Genomic DNA, 21675 nt, shown 5'->3' on the forward strand with positions numbered 1-21675 from the left:
TGTAACAATCGGTTCTGAGTCACACTTGCCAATATGTATGTTGTGATAATTTGTGTAAAGTTTTTTTTCTGCACGTGATTTAGAAAATGTGCACATTCATCTGCATTCCTGTAGGAAATGTGGCAACAGATTATCTGGCCATTATCAAATTGCTGTATGTGGGAGCTTTGCTGTGCGTAAATTGGCTGTCGCGTTTTCTACATTACAACAGTGACTACGCTTCAAAAAGTACTTCATTCCCTGTAAAGCGCTTTGTGCTGTCCCGTGGCCATGAAAGGTGCAATAGAAATGCAAGTCTATCTCTTAAAACCGAATATTCCAATCTGTGGAGTTCTTGTAAAACTTACTACAGGATATTAGGATGAGTTTTCAGAAGGAAAAGTTTATAATATCTAAAAGTGTTGCTGTTAATATTCTGTGGGGAGCTGTTAAATACACCATTTCACTTATGGAAAAGGCTTGATTAACTGCAGAGTTGTATTTAATTTATACATTGTGTTTTTGAAGAAAGATTGAAAGGGATATTAGAACCTCGTCAGTCATTTGAACAGAAAGCTCAATAGGCTTTGGGCACTCCTGATTCAAAAGAACACATTTTGAACTTTTGAATCCCAGAGTCATTGAGGTTTTGTCTTTTCGTTTGAGGATCTAATGCTTAAAATTAGATTTGGACTGGTGCACAAAAACAAAATGTACATGCTTCAGTTCCATAACTTTCATCTCCCACTTAGGTCAGCTTTTAGAATAATAAGTTTAAGGGTATTTTTAATATGTTAATGTTTAGCAATATTTTATACTATCCAGATTACAAGTTCATGCAAGTTTTCTTGTGGCCTGGAGTGATGTGAATGATAAATATAGCCACAAGCACAGCTTGCCAGCCTTATAACTTCACGAGTGGAAAAATTATGTAGTCTTGCTGCTAATAATTTTTATCTAACATTTAATGTCACTATTGGGAGGGTGGCGAATCATTTAATATTACGAATTGGATTGTGTAAAATTCAACAGCAATTTGCATTTCTGTTGTACAAGGTGGGAGGCCAGCCAGGAAAGGATTTTTGTAGAGATGCAAACAACAGCAACTTGCATTTATATTGTGCCTTTAATGTACTAAGTCTTCACAGGAGCAATTATCAAACAAAATTTGACACTGAGCCACGCACATATTTGGACAAGTGACCAAAAGTTTTGTCAGGTAGGTTTTAAGAAGTATCTTAAAGGAAAAGAGGGGTTTAAGGAGAGAATTCCAGAGCTTAGTGCCTAGGCTGCTGAAGGCACAGCCGCCAATGGCGGAGTGAAGAAAATTGGGGATGCGCAAGAGGCCAGAATATGAGGCATTTTTGAAAACTTTAATTTTTCTTCTTTCCTGAAGACATAAGTTATTGATGTTTGGTTTCAGGGGTATCTGCACAAGTAGCTGGTCTTGATGAATGAGCCCAGACAGTCAGTTTTGGCATATTACTAGTAGGAGAGTTGAACAACTGACTCACCAATCCTGTTCCTGCTCAGCGACTCATGCCCAACGACTCAAGCATTTTCCACAGTACAATCGGAAAGCAACAAGGAGTGAAATCCCTGGCTTAATTCCTTCTTTCTCATAACTCCCCCCAAGCTGGGACTCTGAGGCCAAATGGAATTTTGTAACTTTGTTTGGCTGAGATCAGCGACCTCGTTTGTATAGTACACCAAGTTGCGCATTTACCCAATCAACCATCAGGCAGACCTATCTCAGAAAACTTTTAATAACCACTCCAAAATGATTAGTTAAGTTGTCATGCAAGCAAATTTGTATCGGTGATTGCTAATCTACACTTCAAAACAATCAATACTGCTTATTACCTTTGCACTGTTGAATTATTTACATTGTTTTATTTGGTGTGCACTTTTCATAGTCTACAGTAGCTGGTTGTTGTCATGAATGTGTCCTGCAATCTTCAATTAAAAAAAATTATTTTGTCCAGTAATGAGTTTTTACACTTTTTTATTTAACTTCTGATACAAATCACAAAGTTGCGACGCAGGTCAAAAAGGCCATAACAAAAGCAAACCATGCGCTAGGGTTTATTTAGTTATGATAAACCTATATCAACCCTTGGTTAAATCACAAGTGGAATACTGTGTACAGTTCTGCTTGCCATACAGGTGGAGTATTCCGGGGTCATCCGGAGAGTGTTCTGGGACACTGGGCCAATCCACGGCTGGTTCATCCGGAACAGCGTTCCAAAGTCCAGAAATATACAGAATCCGGAGCGTCCTTGGTCCCGAGGCTTCCAGATTCTCGACGCTGTACCTGTATTATAGAAAGGATATGGAGGCACTGGAGATGGCGCAAAAAAGATTTTCTAAGAGGATACCAGAAATGCAAGGTTATACCTATTGGAAAAGGATAAACAAGCTGGGTCTCTTTACTCCTTGAAAAGTGAAGACTGAAGGGTGACCCTGACAGACATTTTTAAAATTGAAAGATTTTGAGAATAGAAATGGAGTGTGTGCTTCCACTTGTGGGGAAGAGCAAAACTGGAGGCCATCAATATTAAGATCGTCACCAAGAAATCAAATGGGGAATTCAGATGGAAATTCTTACCCAGAGTGTGGTGAGAATGTGGAACCTGCTGCCATAGGGAGTGGTTGAGGCGAGTAGTATAAATCCATTTATGGGGAAGCTAGGTAAGCATATGAGGGAGAAGGGAATAGAGGGTTATGCTGGTGAGGAAGGAGGCTTAAGTGGAGCATAAACTCCAGCATGCACTAGTTGGGCCAAAAGGCCTCTTTCTGTGGTGTTTGTTCTATGTAATTCAGGAGTTGAGTGAAAGTGGGAATTTGACCTTGCACGCTCCCACTGGTGCACTGCAAACTTCCAAATTTAAAGCAGGAGTGTGATAACTTATGGCCCATTTCTACAACAAAACTACTTGAAAAACTTTCTCAATATTGCTTGAGGCTTTCATTGCTGTGGAAACTGCCCCGTTTACTTTTTAAGATGGATTTCATGGAAACTGGACAAAAGAAAAAGATCTGTGCAGTTTTGTACCACGTAGCTGTTTTTGTCACATTTAACATTTGTTTGTGAATGCAATGGATTCCTCATTAGCTTTGGGAAGCCAATGAGTGGAAATGCCATCGTTGGCCTGTATTGGTAGATGAGAATTCAAATATCTAATGCCCAGATAAGATGTTGGAATTGATTAACACTGTTCCATGGGATATTCCCTATCTACTTGGGTGTTAGAATCTTTGGAGAAGCAGTGCAGTTTCTAACTTTACCATGCTGCTGTCATTGATGACTTGGTAAACAGGGCATTAGATATTTGTACAGAATGAGTGTAGGGAGTGGGTTTCTGTTATTACTCAAGTGCCATTATTAGAATTTGAGAGAAGATGTAATTTGTAGAACAAAAAGGACATCCTGGAGAGTTTTACAGATCAGATAAATGAACATGGAATGTGAAGTAGATTAGATAAAATGGATTTAAGGGGAGGAATTGAAAAAGCAGTTGAAATGACCAGTTTTGCGCAGGAATGGAGAAGGTGAGGCAAAAGGATTTGGGGAGGGAGTTCCAGAAGGCAAGGACAAAATGGCAAATAGTGGTTGCCAATGAGGGAGTGAACGGAGTAGACCACTGTTGGATGAGACTGTGAATAGGGATACAAGACTGAGGATCACTGAAGTAGGGTGGGAAAGACTGGAGGCACTTAAATCTGAGTGCAACCGTTTTAAAACTTGAGCAGCAGTTGGAAGGCAGGAATCAGTTTGGCACACAAGTGGAATTCAACACAAACAAAGACTTGCATTTATATAGCACTTTTCACAACCACTGGACGTCCCAACGTGCTTTACAGCCAATGAAGTAGTTTCTGAAGTGTAGTCACTGTTGTAATGTAGGAAACATGGTAATTTGGGCACAGCAAGCTCTCACAAACAGCAATATAATGACCAGATTTTTTTTTTAGTGATGTTGATTGAGGGATAAATATTGGCCAGGATAATGGGGTTAACTCATCTGCTCTTCTTTGAAATAGTGCCACAGGATCTTTTACGTCCATCTGTTTAACGTCTCATCCAAAAGACGGCATCTCAAACAGTGCAGCACTCTCCTAGCACTGCACTGGAGTGACAGCCTAGATTTTTGTGCGCTCAACTTTCTGACTCAGATGAGGGTGCTACCAACTGGCACTATTTCGAAGAATCACACTGCTCACACACACCAGCTGAAGGGCAGTGATCTTGATACTTGGACACTTATGGCACAACCCTTAAGAAATCAACACAATCAACATTTTCAAGAAAACTTGGTTGCACAACTAGGTCTCTAATTCCACGCAGGAGAGATTATCAGCAATAACAGTTAAGAAGCCTTGTGTAATTTCGTCCCATTTGTTGTCTGTCATTGCCACCTTTCCATTATGCTGAGATAGGATTGCAATTCACACCTCAACATGTGCAAATTACTTTGTATTATGTATTTTTTTACATCAGATTTCACTTAATTCACCACTTCCAAAAGATGTTCAGTTAAATGGTTCTTGAAGTTTCAGCTCCAATAAACTGGAACACTTGCTATCGTAAATCGACAATGTCATTTTTGGAGCTAAATTTTTTTTTTCCTTGATCGAAGCAAAATTATTAGGTTTCTCCTGCCACTCTGTCGCACATCTCGACGTCACTGTTTTCTTGGTGCTGTCACTGATTCTCCATATCATCATCATCATAGGCAGTCCCTTGAAATGAAGATGACTTGCTTTCACGCCAAAAAAGGATGAGTTCACAGGTGTTTCAATGAAGGACCTAATATTCCAGATCCCGAACTACATCCTTAAGGGTGGAAGATGTCTGTGTGGATTTTTTTTTAAACGTGTGGTGGCTGTTGCACACCAGCCACCACACAGGCTGGACAGAGCTAGGTCTTGGTCCAGTGCAAGGTCTACCCAAGATGACTGGAGATCAGCTCTGCTGCACAGGCTTAGTGTGCACACATATCACAGTGCGGGCTGGCCTATGCTGCCCCTGGGCCATCACTTCTGGCTCCCGAACTCGCGCGCCTCCCGGGTCCTGATCACATCCCTCTACATTCTCTCACCGCTCCTTCGCCCTGACCTCTCCGCTCCTGCTGTACCTGCCCAGGCTTCAATCATCGACCTGGACCTTGATGACATCCCTCTTTGCTGCCGTCGCCCTCCTGCACCAGCTCGCGCTGTACCTTGAAGTGGTACGCTGCCCATGGCCGCCGCTCCTTTTATGGACCTGACCATCTCCATCTATTGCCAATGCCACTTCAGTTCTGTTTGGAAATTACTATCCCCTCCTCAAAGTGCTTGATCCTACTCCTTCAAACCTCCTCCCCTGAAAGTTTCTCCGCTTGATGCATGCTGTGTATGTGACTGCTGCCTGGTTAGTAAGCTGCACCACCATTAATCACATTAAAAGGTCAAAGAATTGCCCTCGAGCAATAATAGTGACCTGCATCTCATGATCCATGTGTTGGAGAGTTATTGGGTCAGTCTGCATACTCTATGTACACAATGGGAAATCATAGAAAGGAGGTTTGCTTAAGTTGAGAAACCTCGTTGAAGGCTCAAGACATACTGTAGGACAGTAGGAAATGCTCGTCTTCCAACATGTTAAAAAGTTGAAAATGGGTCATGCTGTTCTGTTTACCTGTTAGCAAGATTATCAGGCTCTTGAATGAACATAGTTGTAAAAAAATAACACATGGTACAGGTTGAACCTCTCTTATCCGCCACCCTCTGGACCCGGCCTGTGCCGGATAAGGGATTTTGCCGGATGAGGGGAGGTCACGTTAAATTGGATGGTACAGGTACTGAGCAAGGGGATATCTGGGCTGGCTGGCTTGAGGCTGTGAGTGCGGCAGAGAGATTGTGGGGTGGAGGGGCGGGTGTGGATCACGGGGTCAGGCCAGCGATTGCGGGAGTCGGCAGCGAGGAAGGACTTCAATTTGTTCATGGAGTTCTGCGCATGCGCCACCTGTTGGCCGGGAATGGTGTGTGACGAGGGGTGGTGGAGGGAGTCCTGGATAAGGGAAGTTCAACATGTATCAAAATATTGTGCATTGGTGCATCTTATTAGGCCCTAAAAGTATTTTGCCCATGGTAGAATTTGTTTCCTTCATCTACATGTTTAGTATGCCAGAAAAGTTGATTTGGATTTAAAAACAAAATAGATTGGCTCTTTCGAAAAGGAAATTTGAAATTAAAAAAGATCGAATGTGGTTTATGTTGTGCATTAACCAAAGATATTTCATGAGTTACAAGGAGTAATACTTTGGAGGATTCATAAAAATATACAGCTCAGGTGTTTCATTATTTGAATTGGGATGATTGTGGCTATCACGTTAGTTCCCACTTTTCCCCATAGTACTGAAATAAAGAATAGTGGATTTAAAGTCCACCACTTAGCCAAATGCTGATTAAAATGTAATCTTGGTTGTACTGCCTTCCGTGCAAGAAGGCCTGTCCATAAAACTGACCCAGGTAGCAAATCAATAGATATGCAGGTTTTGTTCAAATCTGAAATGGTAACACTGGAAGAATAGTCAGTTTACTTTGTAAATCATGGAAAGTATGTTTAATTTAGCTTCATTTTCCAAGTAAACTTCCATGAATATTTTTTTTTGCTTTTGATGGTTTAATGTTTTTATATCTCTATCAAATAATTCTCTGCGTGCTCTCTCTGCGCTTGCGCAAATTGTTGGTTTATATTTTGCATTTTGTCTCTGGCTGTAGTGATGATTTAGTGATATGAAATCTATGTGTATATTTTACCCTTTGTCCATCCCTACTGATGTTTCTCTGGGGTATCAGTGGTGCTGATGGTTAATATGCTGGCAAATAGTTTCAAAGTATTCAGTGCAAATAAATCTGATATAAATGTGTAAAATCCAATACTTCCCCCACTGCTGCTGAGACCCATGTCCACGTCCTTGTCATCTCCAAGTGAGTCAACACATTCAAGGGCCTTTCCAATTCGCATTCTACACAACTTCCAATTTGTGGAGAATTTTGCTAGTTCCATTCCATCCTATGCTAACTCTTGCTCAACTGGTGCCCTCTCTTCCATTGGCACCCTGTCCCTCAGTTTATTAACTTAATCCTCATCCATCATTATTCCTCAATTTATTTTGCCCCCTAATCTTAATTTTGTCAGAAAAGTTTGATATTCTGTCTTTGCCTTTGAATCATTTTATTCGTAGCAGAATAAGAAGGATTGCAAAATTGGTGTCTGGAGACAGTGTAAATTAATTCCTGTCGACCTGAGAAATACTCATTTACTCCGCTCTCTACTTTCGATGCTTCATCTGTCCTTGCCACTTTACCATTATGAGCATTAATCTTTGTAACAGTATTTCATATGGCACTTTGTTAAATATTTTGAAAGTTTGCTTTATTTCCTTTGTTTGCTCAGCAATCTCTGAAGCATTTGATTAGCCACCAGGCAGATGCTAAGTTTGTAAGCAAGAGATCGATAATTGTACTAAAAGAAAAGAAGGAAAGACTTGGATTTATATACTGTCGCACCTTTCATGACCACTGGACAAAGTGGACATAGTACACAAATTTCACACATGCAACAACAATTACTGGGTTTGCAATAAAGGAATGATGAGGCTTTTGGCACCTTCAGAGGCACAATCCAGAATGAGAACACTTTTTTTTGGTGAGCGGTAATGGAAAAGTACAAGAGCAGGCAAAAATGATTACACAGTGTGATATTTGAAAAAGCACAAACTCCAATAATCTTGATGCAATGTTAAATGGGGTTTGAAAATTAGTTATGTAGTTTGTGGTGATAACTAGATTTTTTTTTCCCCCTCTAGGCATTTGGACCATTTTTGAGTCTTCATATTGCTTACTTTTGATGGACATTTGAGGAATTTTGTTAAATTTCTGCTTTAATAAAATTAAAGTATCTCTACCATACCAGTTGCATGCGTCATAAAAGTTACATTTTAAGCAATTTTTGGACTTTAAAGGTAAAGAAGAGCTAAAAAAAAAGTTCAATGATACTACCTAAATCATTTGAATCCAGTTAAAGCTCTCCCTCAAAGTATTCAATGTGGTAGTGAAAGTTAGTGCTCTGCTTTGGAGCCTGTCTGATTCTTCCATAAAATTCACTTCTAAGGACCACTGAAATGAGTTGAATTATATTGTAGATACTTCAAAAATTTTTGAGACCTGGGTTAATTATGGAAAATTGAATTCTGGCACCTATGACATCTGATTCTTTGGAGCTACAAAATGTGTGAATGTCCAGCAGTAGAATTTCCAATCTGACACTCCATAGCTTTGCCAATTTCCTGGAATTTACCAATGTTAGACTGACTGGGCAACTTGGACTTTTGCATAGGATATATGATAGAGAAACAGCCATTTGGCCCAACCAGTCCATGCTGGCGTCTATGCTCCATTTGAGCCGCCTCCTGTTTTTCCTCATCTAAATCTGTCAGCATCACCCTCTATTTCCTTCTCCCTCATGTGCTTGTCTAGCCTTCCCTTAAATTCATCTATATTATTCGTTTCAACCACTCGCTCTGGTAGCGAGTTCCACATTCTCAGCACACTTTGGATAAAGAAGTTTATTCTGAATTCCCTATTGGATTTCATGGTAACTATCTTTAATCTCTTCACCGAGAGCAAGCTGAAGCCAAGCGTCGACAGCGGAAGGAGCGCACAGCAACCCAGGCACCCCACCCACTTGTTCCTTCAACCATCTTGCCCCACCTGTGACAAAGACTAGGTCCTGCATCAGACTCTTCAGTCACCTGAGAATTCATTTTTAGTGTGGAAGCAAGCCATCCTCAACTCCAAGGGACTGCCTATGATGATGATGATGGCTGCTAGATAGTGCTCTTCCCCACAAATGGAAGCTTTCTTTCTCTTTACTCTTTATCAAAACCTTGAATAATTTTAAAGACTTCAATTAGGGGACCCATCAGCCTTTTTCCAAGAGAAAAGAGACCTAGCCTGTTCAACCTTTCCAGATATGTATAATAAATATCTATAATAAAGAATCTTAAGTTTCTGTGCACTACTTGTCAAATTCCTCTGTCCACATTTATAATAGAAATAGCCTCTATAGTTGTCGTGTTGTAATTACATCCTCCCCAGTAGAAAAGGTTGTCAGGAAGTGTATGCAGCCATGAATTTTTAATATATTAATAGATAATATCGTATTTTTAAATAAACTGTAATGAGTATATGACTTCGCAGTGGGAACTGATGTGCGTCTCTGCGCCCTTGTCTGGTTATCTTCTGCCCTCCAAACTGCTTCACCTGAAGATTGCACTTAGTCTTGACTCCCCATGTGCAGCACCACAGGAGATCTGTAGGTCAATTTCCTGAATGACCTTGGTTGCCTGATGTCTTCCATGGATTGAAATGTATAATGTTTTCCCTCACACTTTTTGGCTAGTTTTCAATTACGATGCACTTCAATTGGATGTAGATATTCATGCTGGCTTACTGTTGTAAACAATCTGTGGAATGAATGTGTTGAATAACTGCCATCTTTTAGTATTCCAAATGAATGGCTTCTGAAGAGGGTTACTGTTCCTCCTTTAAACTATAACACTGCTAAAGACTTTTGGGTTTTGTCAAATAATTGAATAAAGGATCCTTTTTGAATAGAGAACAAAAATATGCCTTTGCCAGCATCACCCACGTGTTAAGATGAAACTAGAAGATAAGTGAGCTTTTCAATGAACTCCACCTACATTACACAGTACTGTGGACTGCAAACTGCAAAATGTGACATCTACGCAGGGAGCTACTTAACCATAAAATAAACACATTAAAATAAACTCTATAAACACTGCGGCAAATGCATGCATTACAGGGAAGAAATGCCCACATTGATGCTGACATCTATTTCATTCTTGAAATGTTGGTTGGTAGGATTTGACATTTGTATTCAAGTAGCTGACATTGATAAATCCAGTTTGAATGTGTGTGAATCCAAATGGTAGTTCTTAACCATGTCTGAAAGTTAAAACTAGTTTAACTGTCGGAGGTGCCATCTTTCAGATGAGACATTAAACCAATGTCTGCTCTCTCAAGTGGACATAAAAGACCCCATGGCACTATTTTGAAGAAGAGTAGGGGAGTTCTCCCTGGGCAATATTTATCCCTCAAATAACATCGCTAAGAAAATAAATCATCTGGTCTTAATCACATTGCTGTTTGTGGGAGCTTGCTGTGTGCAAATTAGCTGCCATGTTTCCTACATTACAACAGTGATTACACTTTTTTAAAAAAAAAGTATTTCATTGGCTGTAAAGCACTTTGGGATCTGGTGGTTGTGACAGGTGCTATATAGGTTTTTTTTGTACAATTCACTTGTGTGTAAATCTGTTTTCTGCCTTCCAAATGTATAAAATAGTAGTACAGATGTGTTCCAACTGCTGCTCACATTTTAGAACTGTTACACTCATGCACAAGTATAATCCAGAATTCCACCAAAGTAATGTCATACTGGTTTGAATGCCCAAATGCACCTTGTGCAATACAAGCGTATTTTTGTTGCCGTTTCAATGCAAGTACAAGAACAAATTAATATCATGGCTAATGGTATTTCAGAATTTTTTGAAAATAGTTGTCGGAATTAAAGTACTACATATTTTGGAAACCAGGAAACTACAGACCTACCGTCTGATACATTCATAATAAAGGATGAAACTGATTACTGTGAACAATGAGCAAGTGTGACCTTAGCTCCTTTTCATAAGACTCCAGAGTGCAGGTACCTCGTGGGTGGCCTGCTTATATACAGTGCTCCCAAGGGATGCTGGGATCCCTTGGGACTCCCAACAGGTAGGCCCTCTGGTGGTGTGATACAGGGTGCAAGGGGTTAAATACATATCATCAGTTGTGGTTAAGTTACTGGAATCTGTCATCGGGGACAGTGTGACTGAGCATTTGAGCAAGCATGAACTGGTGAAAGGGCATCTGTATGGATTTGTTAAGGGTAGATCATGTCTGACTAATCTAGCCAAATATTTTGGTGAGTTTGCTAACTTGGTGAACAGCGTCGAACAGATGTCGATATGGCATTCGATAAGGTTCAGCACAAGAGATGATTAGCAAAAAATGGAGGTAACTGAGATGAGTTGATAATTTGGTTAGGAGGTCGGCGATAGAGTGTAGGGATAAAAGGAATGTACTTTGGTTGGTGGGATGTTATATGCGGTGTTCCCCAGGGATCTGTACTGGGGCTGCAGCTTTTCACCATGAATATTAATATCTTGGAAGAAGGAATGGAAAGTTGTATATCCAACTATCCAGCTGACACGAAGATACGAGGCATAGTAAGCTGTTAACATGGGAGCAGGAAGTTAGAAAGATGCATACAAATATTGCATAAGTGGGAAAAACGGATCTGATGGAGTTCAATGTGGGATCATCCACTTTGGATCCAAGAAAGACACATCAGAATATTTTCCTGAGAGAGAGATAAGGAACTGTGGAGGAGGAAGGGATTTTGGTGTCTCTGCACACTCATCGCTGAAAGCTATTGCACGTGTATGAAAAGTAATCGAAGTCTAATAAAAAGTTGGCTTGCTATGGGGAGGAAGTGATGCTTCAGTTGTATTGAACCTTGTTTCGACCTCATATTTAGAGTTCTGCATTCAGTTTTGGGCATCGCAATTCAGGAAGGCTATAATGCCAGAGCTCAAAGGGTTAAGTTATAAGGACAGTTTGCATAAACGTGGGTTTTATTACCTTGAGCTGAAAGGTTGAGGGATGATCTACTCAAGTTATTTTAAAATAATAAATGGATTTTCTAGATTAGATGCACAGTAGCTTTCCTCTGGTGGGGGAATCCAAAACAAGAATCCACAACCCCACGCCCCCACCCCCCACTACCACCACACTCCCCAAAAGGCTGTGGATGCTGGGTCAATTGAAATTTTCAAAGACTGAGATTAACAGGTTTTTATTAGGGTGAAGTTAACGAGGGATATGGATTCAAGGCAGTTAAATGAAGTTGTGCAAACCAGTCATGATCTAATGGAATGGTTGTGCAGGCTCGAGGGGTTGAAAAGTTTACTTCTGCTCCTATGTTTTTTTTCTATTCATATCACTATATTGGTCCATCTCTCTCTAGGATTTAACATTTGTTACATGTTGTATTAAACAGTGTTGTACATTTTGTCTTTTCAGGACAAACACCATGATGCTGCTCATGAAATTATTGAAACCATTCGGTAAGAACTGAAGTTCAGTTTATTTGATTTTGTTGGCCAAAGTTATTTTTTGTATTTTCTTTGCTACATATTGTTTGTTTTGTAATTGTTAAAGGATGTATTTGTTTATAATTAGATGTTCTAACTATTCCTCATCAATAATGTGCTTCAAACGTTAAGGTCAAGTGCTCATGGATTTATTAAGCATATCATAAATGCAATGGTTTTTGATCATGTACTTAAAATAGTACTTACAACCACAATGAGCAATGATGATTGGGGACTTATTATATTTTTGAGCTCAGTATTCAGGTTGATCGGACTTTCAAAACCAAATTTGCTACATTTTTATATCTTGGACACCTGCTACATGACAATTATCATACCAAAAGTTAAAAACAACTCCACGTAAGTAACTAACAAGAAACCAATACTGTGTTAATAAGCTGAATTCCTCATTTAATGAGCTCCTTTTCCGTTGAGCTACTGAGATCAGCATAACTCCTTTTGTTATCTTGCGCATTTCTTGTTAGATTTAATTGCTGTTCAACCATGTGAATCTATTGTCCTGGTTCTGCTTCCCCCTACGCACCAACCAGGTCTCCTCTCGACCTATACCAACTTCAATTTAAAAAGATGATAATTTCACAGATGTTTTCTTCTGGACTAACTCGTGTCCTTGCAGGCACTGATCAGTGCTTACTGTTCCCACATGCTCAAGGATCAGTACGCACTGGCACAACTTCAATTAAATTATTCCATTCAGGCACATTCTTTATCAGGTGATTACTTCACACAAACAGTAAAACTAGTGCATAAGGATCAGTTCTCAGTTCAGTGGTCACCGACTTAGAATTGCTGTGCAGCTGTACAATGGTATCATCAGTTAGTTATTTTAAGATAGTACAATTTAAAAATCATAATTCCCTACTTAACAAACACAGGTAATCACTACAACATCAAATCATTCCAAGTCAATTTGCAAAATGCTAATCTGATTAACCCTTTCCTTATACAATTCCTTTGATATTTAAAAACTTGTAAAACTGTCTCATTTCATGTGTCCATACAGTGCATTCATTTATTAAGGTTGGCCAGAGTTAGTGGGTTGTAGTTTCCCTTTTAAGATCTGCTACATAGAGAATGGTAACTATTTTGGTCCTACATTATAGCAGTGACTGCATTTCAGAAGTACAGTACTACATTGACTGTAAAGCAGTCTGGGACGTCCTGAGGTTGTGAAAGATACATAAATGCAAGTTCTTTCTTTACTTCCATTTGGGTATTGGATTATTCCCAGTATGAGGAAGCCAAATCCAAACATTCATTCATGTATGCCTCCTCCTAAAGAGTTAAAGACATTGGTGGGTGTTCTGGTAACTGATTGCTTGCAAGCTGTCTTCCCTCCGGGTGCCTGGTCCTCATGACCATTCCAAAAGTCTACCAAATCCATAAAGATAAGGAAAGGCATTCAACCCATCTTAATTTATCCACCCAGAAAGGACATGTGCACATTTTTGCATCAAATTGCTTCTTAAATCATTCTAGGGTTTTCACTTTATCCACTCCATCTGGAAGTCCATTCATTTGCAGAAAGAACTATTTTATCATAAAGTTACCATTTACAAGTTTGAACCTGTCCCCATGTGCTGCTACTCACAGATTCATTTATAGTCGTCTAGATTTAATTATTCCATGTAGTTTACCATCTTGTACACTTCTGTAGGGTCATCTCTCAAGACGCCTCCTTTCCAGGCTTCTGAATCAAGTCTCGGATGTAATAGTGAACTACTCCAAATTGACTTCACCAATTTTGCAGATAATTGTAGTCCATCCAGAATATTAAATGAGATTAGCATTTTAAGTGGTTACATAGTTTGAGACACTGGGTTGCTGTCAGCTTGGTTGCTGCAAGACTCGACTCTTAGTTACAAGGCTGTTGGTTCAAGCCCTGCTCCAGGAGTTGAATACATTAATCTAGGCTGACACTTTAGTGCAGCACTTGAAGTATGGCAAAGTCAAAGGGTGCTTTCTTTAAGATGGAACTTTGAACTCCGACCCCGTCTGCTTGTTGAGGTGGATGTAAAAGATCCAAGGTACTCTTTGAAAAATCGAAAATTCTTTTGGTGTCCTGGCCAACAATCCTTCCTTAACCAGCACCACCAAAATCAGATTAGCTGGTCATTTGGGGTTTGTAGGACCTTGCTGTATACAAATTGGCTGCTGTGTTTGCCTACATAATGACAATTGCATTTCAAAAATATTGAATGGATGTGAAGTGCTTTACAGCAATCTGATGTGATGAGGTGCTATATAAAAGCAATTTCCTACCAGAAGAGGATAATTGAGGCATTTTTCGCTTCCCTTTCACCTTTTGGAACATATCTGATTTTAAGATACTTAAATGCTTTTTAACGAGACATGTTTGCAGTATCCACCTGTTTGGGGAAAATACCAGTCTTTTGTTGATTATAGCATTGGTATGTTAGGCTTTTCTAACAGTGCATTCATTGTTTTGTGATGTCAAAATACCACAACTTACTAGATCTTACATTATCGACAGTGCTGCTTTGGGATTTTCCAGATTGAACATGATTTTGCTTTGCACTTTCTCTTGGCTGGTTGTGAAGAGATGTTTCCAGATCAGCTTGGTCTTCCTAGTTTAAGAAGAAATGCCAGCACTGGTGAAGATGCACATTTTTATAAATGGTCCGAAGAGGAAAAGATTGATTTTTTTTTAAAAGGTTGAATAACTGTTTCATTTTATTTCAGGTGGGTTTGTGAGGAGGTCCCTGATCTTAAACTTGCTATGGAAAACTACGTGCTAGTGGACTATGATACCAAATGGTAAGATATACTCATGCATATTAATAATTCTAATGTGTTTCATGAACACTAAGCAGTGGTTTCGTTGAAAACCATGCTTACATTGAAAGAATAAACACTTTTGAAATATAATTTCTAATTTAAGAGTACTAGGAAAATTATGGAAGTTAAGGTTGTTGAACAAATTTCAAATAACTATCTTGTAAGATATATTCAAAAAATAAACTGTTATTCAATGTAAGGGGTGACTATTTAAAGCCATATGTTGAGTGAGCAGACAGAGCTGAGGGTCTGAGCTTAATGCATACTTGCTTGATTACAGTGTGTGTAGTGCCTGACAAACATTTTGTGGAAGAGTTCTCAAATTTGAAACACTTTTTCTTAACAACTCACTTGACTAAAATTAGTAGTGTGTCCTGGGCATTAACAATGGCGGTGATAAATTCTAATGTCCTGACAATTAAAACGTACAGGATTTATTTTATGATTGCAAATTGAGGTTTCGAGGTTGTGGCAAACCATTTCAGCTATCGTAGATTATTTGTATGCAGTGAAGGGTATTGTATAGAAACGGATTGAGAATGTAAACTATTAATGTAAAATATGCTTGCTTCATTTTGAGGCAGTGGGGTAAGAAGTGGCAGTGGCACAGGGGAAACCCAAGAATGTACAAATGAGTCAATTAACAAGGTTTGAATCTAACCTAGATTGGGGTAAAATTTTCCTTTTCGACTAAAGGATGTCAAGTGGACTGACTGACAAAAAAAAAGTTAATATCCTAATCTTGCTTTGTATTTCTTAGTTGATGGGGGTGGTTGGATACTTCGGTATCTTGGTGTTACTCGTGGAGCTCTATATGTGATCATTTGTAAATGTCAAGGAACTTTATAAAAGGAAAAGGTGGAGAGCTTTGCTACTGGCTAAAACTGTCAAATGACAACTTTAAAAAAAATAACACAGCTGTGCTGGATCGCAACAAACTAATTGTGTAAGTTTTTTTGGGGGGATGGGGTGGTCGGGGCTTGCAACATGTGCACAATACACTCCTGTAATCATGAATGGTATGTGTGTAAATTAAGCTGTCATTTGACATTTTTAGCCAGCAGCAAAGCTGGAAAGGTTAGCTGATTTTGAAAATTCATTCTCTGGATGTAGGCACTGTTGGCAAGGTCGGTAATTATGACCCATCCTGAAAAGGTAGTGGTGGGTCGCCGCCTTGAACCACTGATTGTGGTTTGATACAACCGAGAGGCTTGCTAGGTAGTTTAGGAGTGGAGTCACACATAGGCCAGACTGGGTGGGAGATGGCAGGTTTTATTCATCAAAGGAAACTAATTAATTAGTGAATCAGTTTTGTTTTGACAATGTGACAGCTTGATGGTCACATTTCCAGATTATTAAAACTGAATTCAAATTCTTAAACATCCATTTGCACTCCCATTCTCTGGATTAGTAATCCACTAACATAACTATTATGCCACTGTACCTGCATTCTGTCCCTTGCATAAATAAATAGTGCACATTTATGTCACCATTGTTTGGTGTTATACCTTCTTTAAGGCTACTATTGTTTCAATATAGTTGAAAATATCAGCAAAATTGCTGGGTTTTTTTATTTCAGGAAACTTGTGTTTCCCCCATTGAAGGACATTTATTTCAGAAGAATGGATAATTGACTTAATTGGTTCTTGTACTTTAAGTTTGTGACCACTTATTAGACATTAATAAACTTGTAGAATAGGTGTGTAATTGGCAAATTAATTTCAATATAGGTAAGTTTGAGGTGGTACATTTTAATAGGAAGAATGAGGGCACTTCCTCCTTCGAAAATAGAGTAGAGGAGCAAAGGGATCTAGGGGTAAGATACACAAATCACTAAATGTACGACAAAGGATAATAAAGCCATAAACTTGTATGGAACCTTGATTAGACCACACTTGGAGACTGTGCACAGTTCTGGTCTCAATAATATAAAAAGGATATAGTCACTTGAGTAGTTGCAAAATAGATTTGCAAGGATAATACCAGAATTGACAGGTTATATCTATTAAAGATTGAACAGCCTGGGGCTCTTATTTCTCGAGAAAAGGGAAGGCTGAAGGATAACCTGATAGAGATCTTTAAGATTGTGAAAGGTTTAGATAGGATAGCCGTAGAGAAGATGTTTCCACTTGTGCGGAAGACCAAAACTAGACACCATAAATATAAGGTAGTCACTAATAAATATAACGAGGATTTCAGGAGAAACTTTATCCAGAGTGGTTAGAATGTGGAACTCACTGCCACAAGTGGTTGAGGTGACTAGCATAGATGCATTTAAAAGGAAGCTCGATAAAGAAATGAGGGAGAAAAGAATAGGATATGTTCATGGGGTTAGATGAAGGATGGGAGGAGGTTTGTGTGGAGCATAAACATCGGCATGGACCAGTTGGGCATAATGGCCTGTACCTGTGCTGAGCATTCTATAATACTGAAAGCTGTGTATTCAATGTGAAAATTCAGTATTGGTCTCGCCTTAGTAATATCGGCTCATAATCAGTTTCTCTGCTTACCTGAGCCTTTCCTATGCTTCTTTTGAATTTAATTACAAATGGCTCCATTTGTAAATTTGGCCTGAGTCTATAGACAATTCTGATAGGTTTTATTTTTTCAGCTGACTTGTAGATGCCCAAACCACAGATTGTTGCAAATTAAAAAAAAAAATACAAACTTTTGTTCATGAAATCTGGGGATTGCATGTTTGGATTGTGTACTACCAGATTAGAGTATGTTGGTTGAAATAATTTCTACATTGGAGTTAATCAAACTTTTGATGAAGGCCACAATTCCAAGGATTGTCTGTCTTGTTTAATCCCATTCTTCACACTGTCCCATGTAGGGGTGGGGCATTGGTTGCATCTGTAATTTGCCACACAATTAGCTTCTGATTTCAGTATCATCGTGGAAGTTGCCAATTTAGAACCAAGACCAAAAAAAATCCACGATTCTATTTTAATAAGGTGCATGGAAGATCGGATAGTTGTGCCTCCTGGCAGCACAATCGATCAGCTTTTTGTTGATCAAGTAAAGGAAGCATACGAATCCCAGTTCAGTTACTATCCCACAAACAGGCAGACCATAATGGAAGCTGAAAGGCTTCTTATTGCCACAGGTGAAGTAGGCCACAGAAATGCTCTGGACTTTATTAGAAGTACACTAATTGAGCAGTGTGAATGTACCTCCAACTTCAGAGCAACACCTCTGACACAATTCAATTTTCCACATCAACCATTTTTGCAACCTGTCTGTCCAGCGACTTGAGCTCATAATCTTTGCTGACACTACAGTGGGGTACTGAGAGAACGCTGCACTTAGAAGTACCGTCTTTAGGATGAGACATTAAACAAAATCCCTGTCTGTCCTCTGAGGCAGACTTAAAAGATTCTTGGCCCTATTCAAAGAAGAACAAGGAAGTTTTTCCATATCCTGGCCAAGATTTATCCCTCAACCAACATCACTAATGTAGATTATCTGGTCATTTATTTTGCTGTTTGAGAAACCATGCTGTGTGAAAATTGGCTGCGTTGTTTCCTTATATGATAACAGTAACTCTATTCCATAAGTACTTGATTGACTGAACTGCTATATAAGTTTGTCTTTCTATCTTGAATGAGGTGTGAAACTATTAGCAATATGTTAATTTTTCACTTACAGCTGCTGTTAATATCTGGAACCTGGTTTTGAATCTATCCCAAATTGATGGGAATATGCCAATAGTACTTGATTCGATTTTGCCATCAGCTTACTGTTTGATTTTTATGTTATATTTTGGACCCTCGTGCCCTTTTTAACTTTCAAATCAAGCAAACAGTATGTATATTTAAGAAATTTGTTTTGTGTTTAGAAAAACCTAGAATTAGCATTGGATGTACAAATTTAGTCAAGTGTAAATATTTTCCGCACCTAGTTCATTTTGTATAACCAGTACTGTCGGGTCCTCCACTGTGGTAACAGTGGTATCTAAACACTTTTCTTTGCCATCTGTTTGTTGCTACTGATGAATATTAGCGATTACCTAAAATTAAGACATTTCTTCAATGGTTTTTCATTTGGAATGTTTTTCTCAATTGTCAATATGATCTCTTCTAGCTTTGAGAGTATGCAGAAGCTATGCGAGAAGTACAACCGGGCCATGGATAGCATTCAGCAATTGGTATGTATTGTAGGATGGATTGTGTGCAGTGTATTTGAATATTGGGTTACAAAAACTGTTTAGGTATTTAATTGCTCTGTCTTGCTCTCATTGTATTTTCTTCTCGTGCATTCTCTTGCTTTCTCTGCCGTCCCTTTTTTGTGTAGGTCTCCTTTCTCTCCTAAATACTTCTCCACACTTATCTCATCTCCAACAGAGAGCTGGATCCAGATTCTGGATTTGGTGTTGGGTAACCTTTGGACCTGGCCTGGGATACATCTGCACCTTGGGCCATCTGACCTTGATTTTTGGTGTTGCATTGAATGTGGAACCACAGCCTAATGTACCCTTTTTATTATTTTATGGTGGTTTGATTTGGAGGTGGGGAGAAGGAAAGATGTATAATAGACGACAAAAGAAATCAATGACGTACTGAAAAGGAAACAAAGTATCCTAATATATGGGGTGGGCAGGGAAAGGGTTCGACTGGCTGAGTTGTCTGCTCCTGTTGCTAAATGGAGGCATTTCTCTGTGGAGGAAGGAAGACTTCATTTGCTTTTCGTATTAACAAAACTGGAAACTGAGATAGTCTTCGATTCAGTGTGTTTTTGCACTGGTGTTCATGACCATAGAGCAATTGCATCAGTACTCACCAGTTTCTTTATAGTGAGGGTCTCATCTTGGCTAGGCTATTTCGAGGAACTGAAGGAGATAGAAGACTCATTCCTTACTTGAAAGAAGAGTGAACGCGGCGGCATTGGTCTTGTATTGGCCTCTTGCGGCTCATTTACATGCTTTGATTGCTTTCTATACATGGGTTACCTAACTGTTGTTTCATTTGGGAATGTGGGAGCCAAGAGTTGAATGAAATTTGCAGCACTGTTGACATTTCATACTGAAATCCATTGAAACGTGTAAGAAAATATTTACTTAGTTTGGCTTGATGGTTAGGTTTTTCTAGTTTTCTGGTCTTTGCTTCGTAAAGAAGCAATGTTGGTCACAAATGTTATAGCTTCCATTATATTCGGTGCAAGTCAGTGGTGCTCTAAGTATTTTGAAGTCGGAATTTTGTCAGTTCTTTTGATTGGTAATTCTCAAGTATTCATAATTTTATTCCCCCTTCATTTCAATGCTCTACATAGAATCAAAACCAAGTTCCCTCCCCACTGGTTACGATATTTCAGCTTTCTTTTGCCAGCTCTATCAAGTTCAGGAGAACATGCCCTCTTTATTTAAAAAAAAAAATTGGTTCCTGCAATCATTGGGCCCAAGTTTCGGGCCGCGCCTAGAACGGCGCAGCCCCGACCTGGACGACCGTTTTTCGCGCCACAAAGTGCGCCAAAAAAAACTTCCAGATTCTCCGGCTTTCTGCTGGTCCTCTTGAGCCGGGCGCAGCGCAGCACGAGCTGTAGGGGGCGGAGCTAGGTCCCTGCGCTGAGAACAGTGCCGGGACCTCAGCACATGCGCGCTACAGTGGGTGCGCATGTGCAGTAGCTCCAGACGCCCAAAACTGTGTGGGAGGGGCCCGAAGCACGCAGCTCCTAGCCCTGGCCGAATGGCCTCACTAGGGCTGCATGCGTATGGCTGCCTCCCACGCCCAGCTCCTGCTTCCTCCCGACCCGACTCCTGCTCCCCCGACCCCCCCCGCCTACCTGGACGTGACGTGACCTGCCCCGACTCAACCTGACCCCCCCCCCCCCCCGGACACGAACCAACCTCCCTGCCCCCTCGCCGGACCGGCTCCGACCCGCGCTCCCGTCCCCGACCCGACCACCTACCTGTAAATCTGGTGCTGGGGACGGGCCCTGCCCGAAGTCTTCGGCCTGATCGCCGGGCCTGGCCCGTTCAGCCTCCCCTTCCCCCTTCCCCCTTCCCCCTTCCCCTTCTCCCCCCCCCTTCTCTCCCCCCCCTTCTCTCCCCCCCTTCTCTCTCCCCCCCTTCTCTCCCCCCCCCTTCTCTCCCCCCTTCTCCTCTCCCCCCCCCTTCTCCTCTCCCCCCCCCTTCTCCTCTCCCCCCCCCTTCTCCTCTCCCCCCCCCTTCTCCTCTCCCCCCCCCTTCTCCTCTCCCCCCCCCTTCTCCTCTCCCCCCCCCTTCTCCTCTCCCCCCCCCTTCTCCTCTCCCCCCCCCTTCTCTTCCCCCCCCTTCTCTTCCCCCCCCCCTTCTCTTCCCCCCCCTTCTCTTCCCCCCCCCCTTCTCTTCCCCCCCCCCTTCTCTTCCCCCCCCCCCTTCTCTTCCCCCCCCCCTTCTCTTCCCCCCCCTTCTCCTCCCCCCCCCCCTTCTCTTCCCCCCCCCCCTTCTCTTCCCCCCCCCCTTCTCTTCCCCCCCCCCTTCTCTTCCCCCCCCCCTTCTCTTCCCCCCCCCCCTTCTCTTCCCCCCCCCCCTTCTCTTCCCCCCCCCCTTCTCTTCCCCCCCCCTTCTCTTCCCCCCCCCTTCTCTTCCCCCCCCCCTTCTCTTCCCCCCCCCCTTCTCTTCCCCCCC

The 21675-nt window shown here is 40.8% G+C and overlaps 1 protein-coding gene across 7 annotated transcripts in view; it reads left to right on the forward strand.

Annotated features, from left to right (window-relative positions):
- Positions 1 to 21675, forward strand: part of dot1l (DOT1-like histone H3K79 methyltransferase) — a 92002-nt gene that overhangs the window by 1651 nt on the left and 68676 nt on the right. For all 7 annotated transcript variants that reach the window (XM_070859767.1, XM_070859770.1, XM_070859768.1 and 4 more), the window contains exons 2-4: positions 12178 to 12221; positions 14973 to 15047; positions 19155 to 19218. In XM_070859767.1, coding sequence (XP_070715868.1) covers positions 12178 to 12221; positions 14973 to 15047; positions 19155 to 19218 — 183 coding nt within the window. The remainder of the gene's footprint in view (positions 1 to 12177; positions 12222 to 14972; positions 15048 to 19154; positions 19219 to 21675) is intronic.

This window comes from Pristiophorus japonicus, chromosome 18 (genome assembly GCF_044704955.1).
Source record: "Pristiophorus japonicus isolate sPriJap1 chromosome 18, sPriJap1.hap1, whole genome shotgun sequence".
NCBI lineage: Eukaryota > Metazoa > Chordata > Chondrichthyes > Pristiophoridae > Pristiophorus > Pristiophorus japonicus.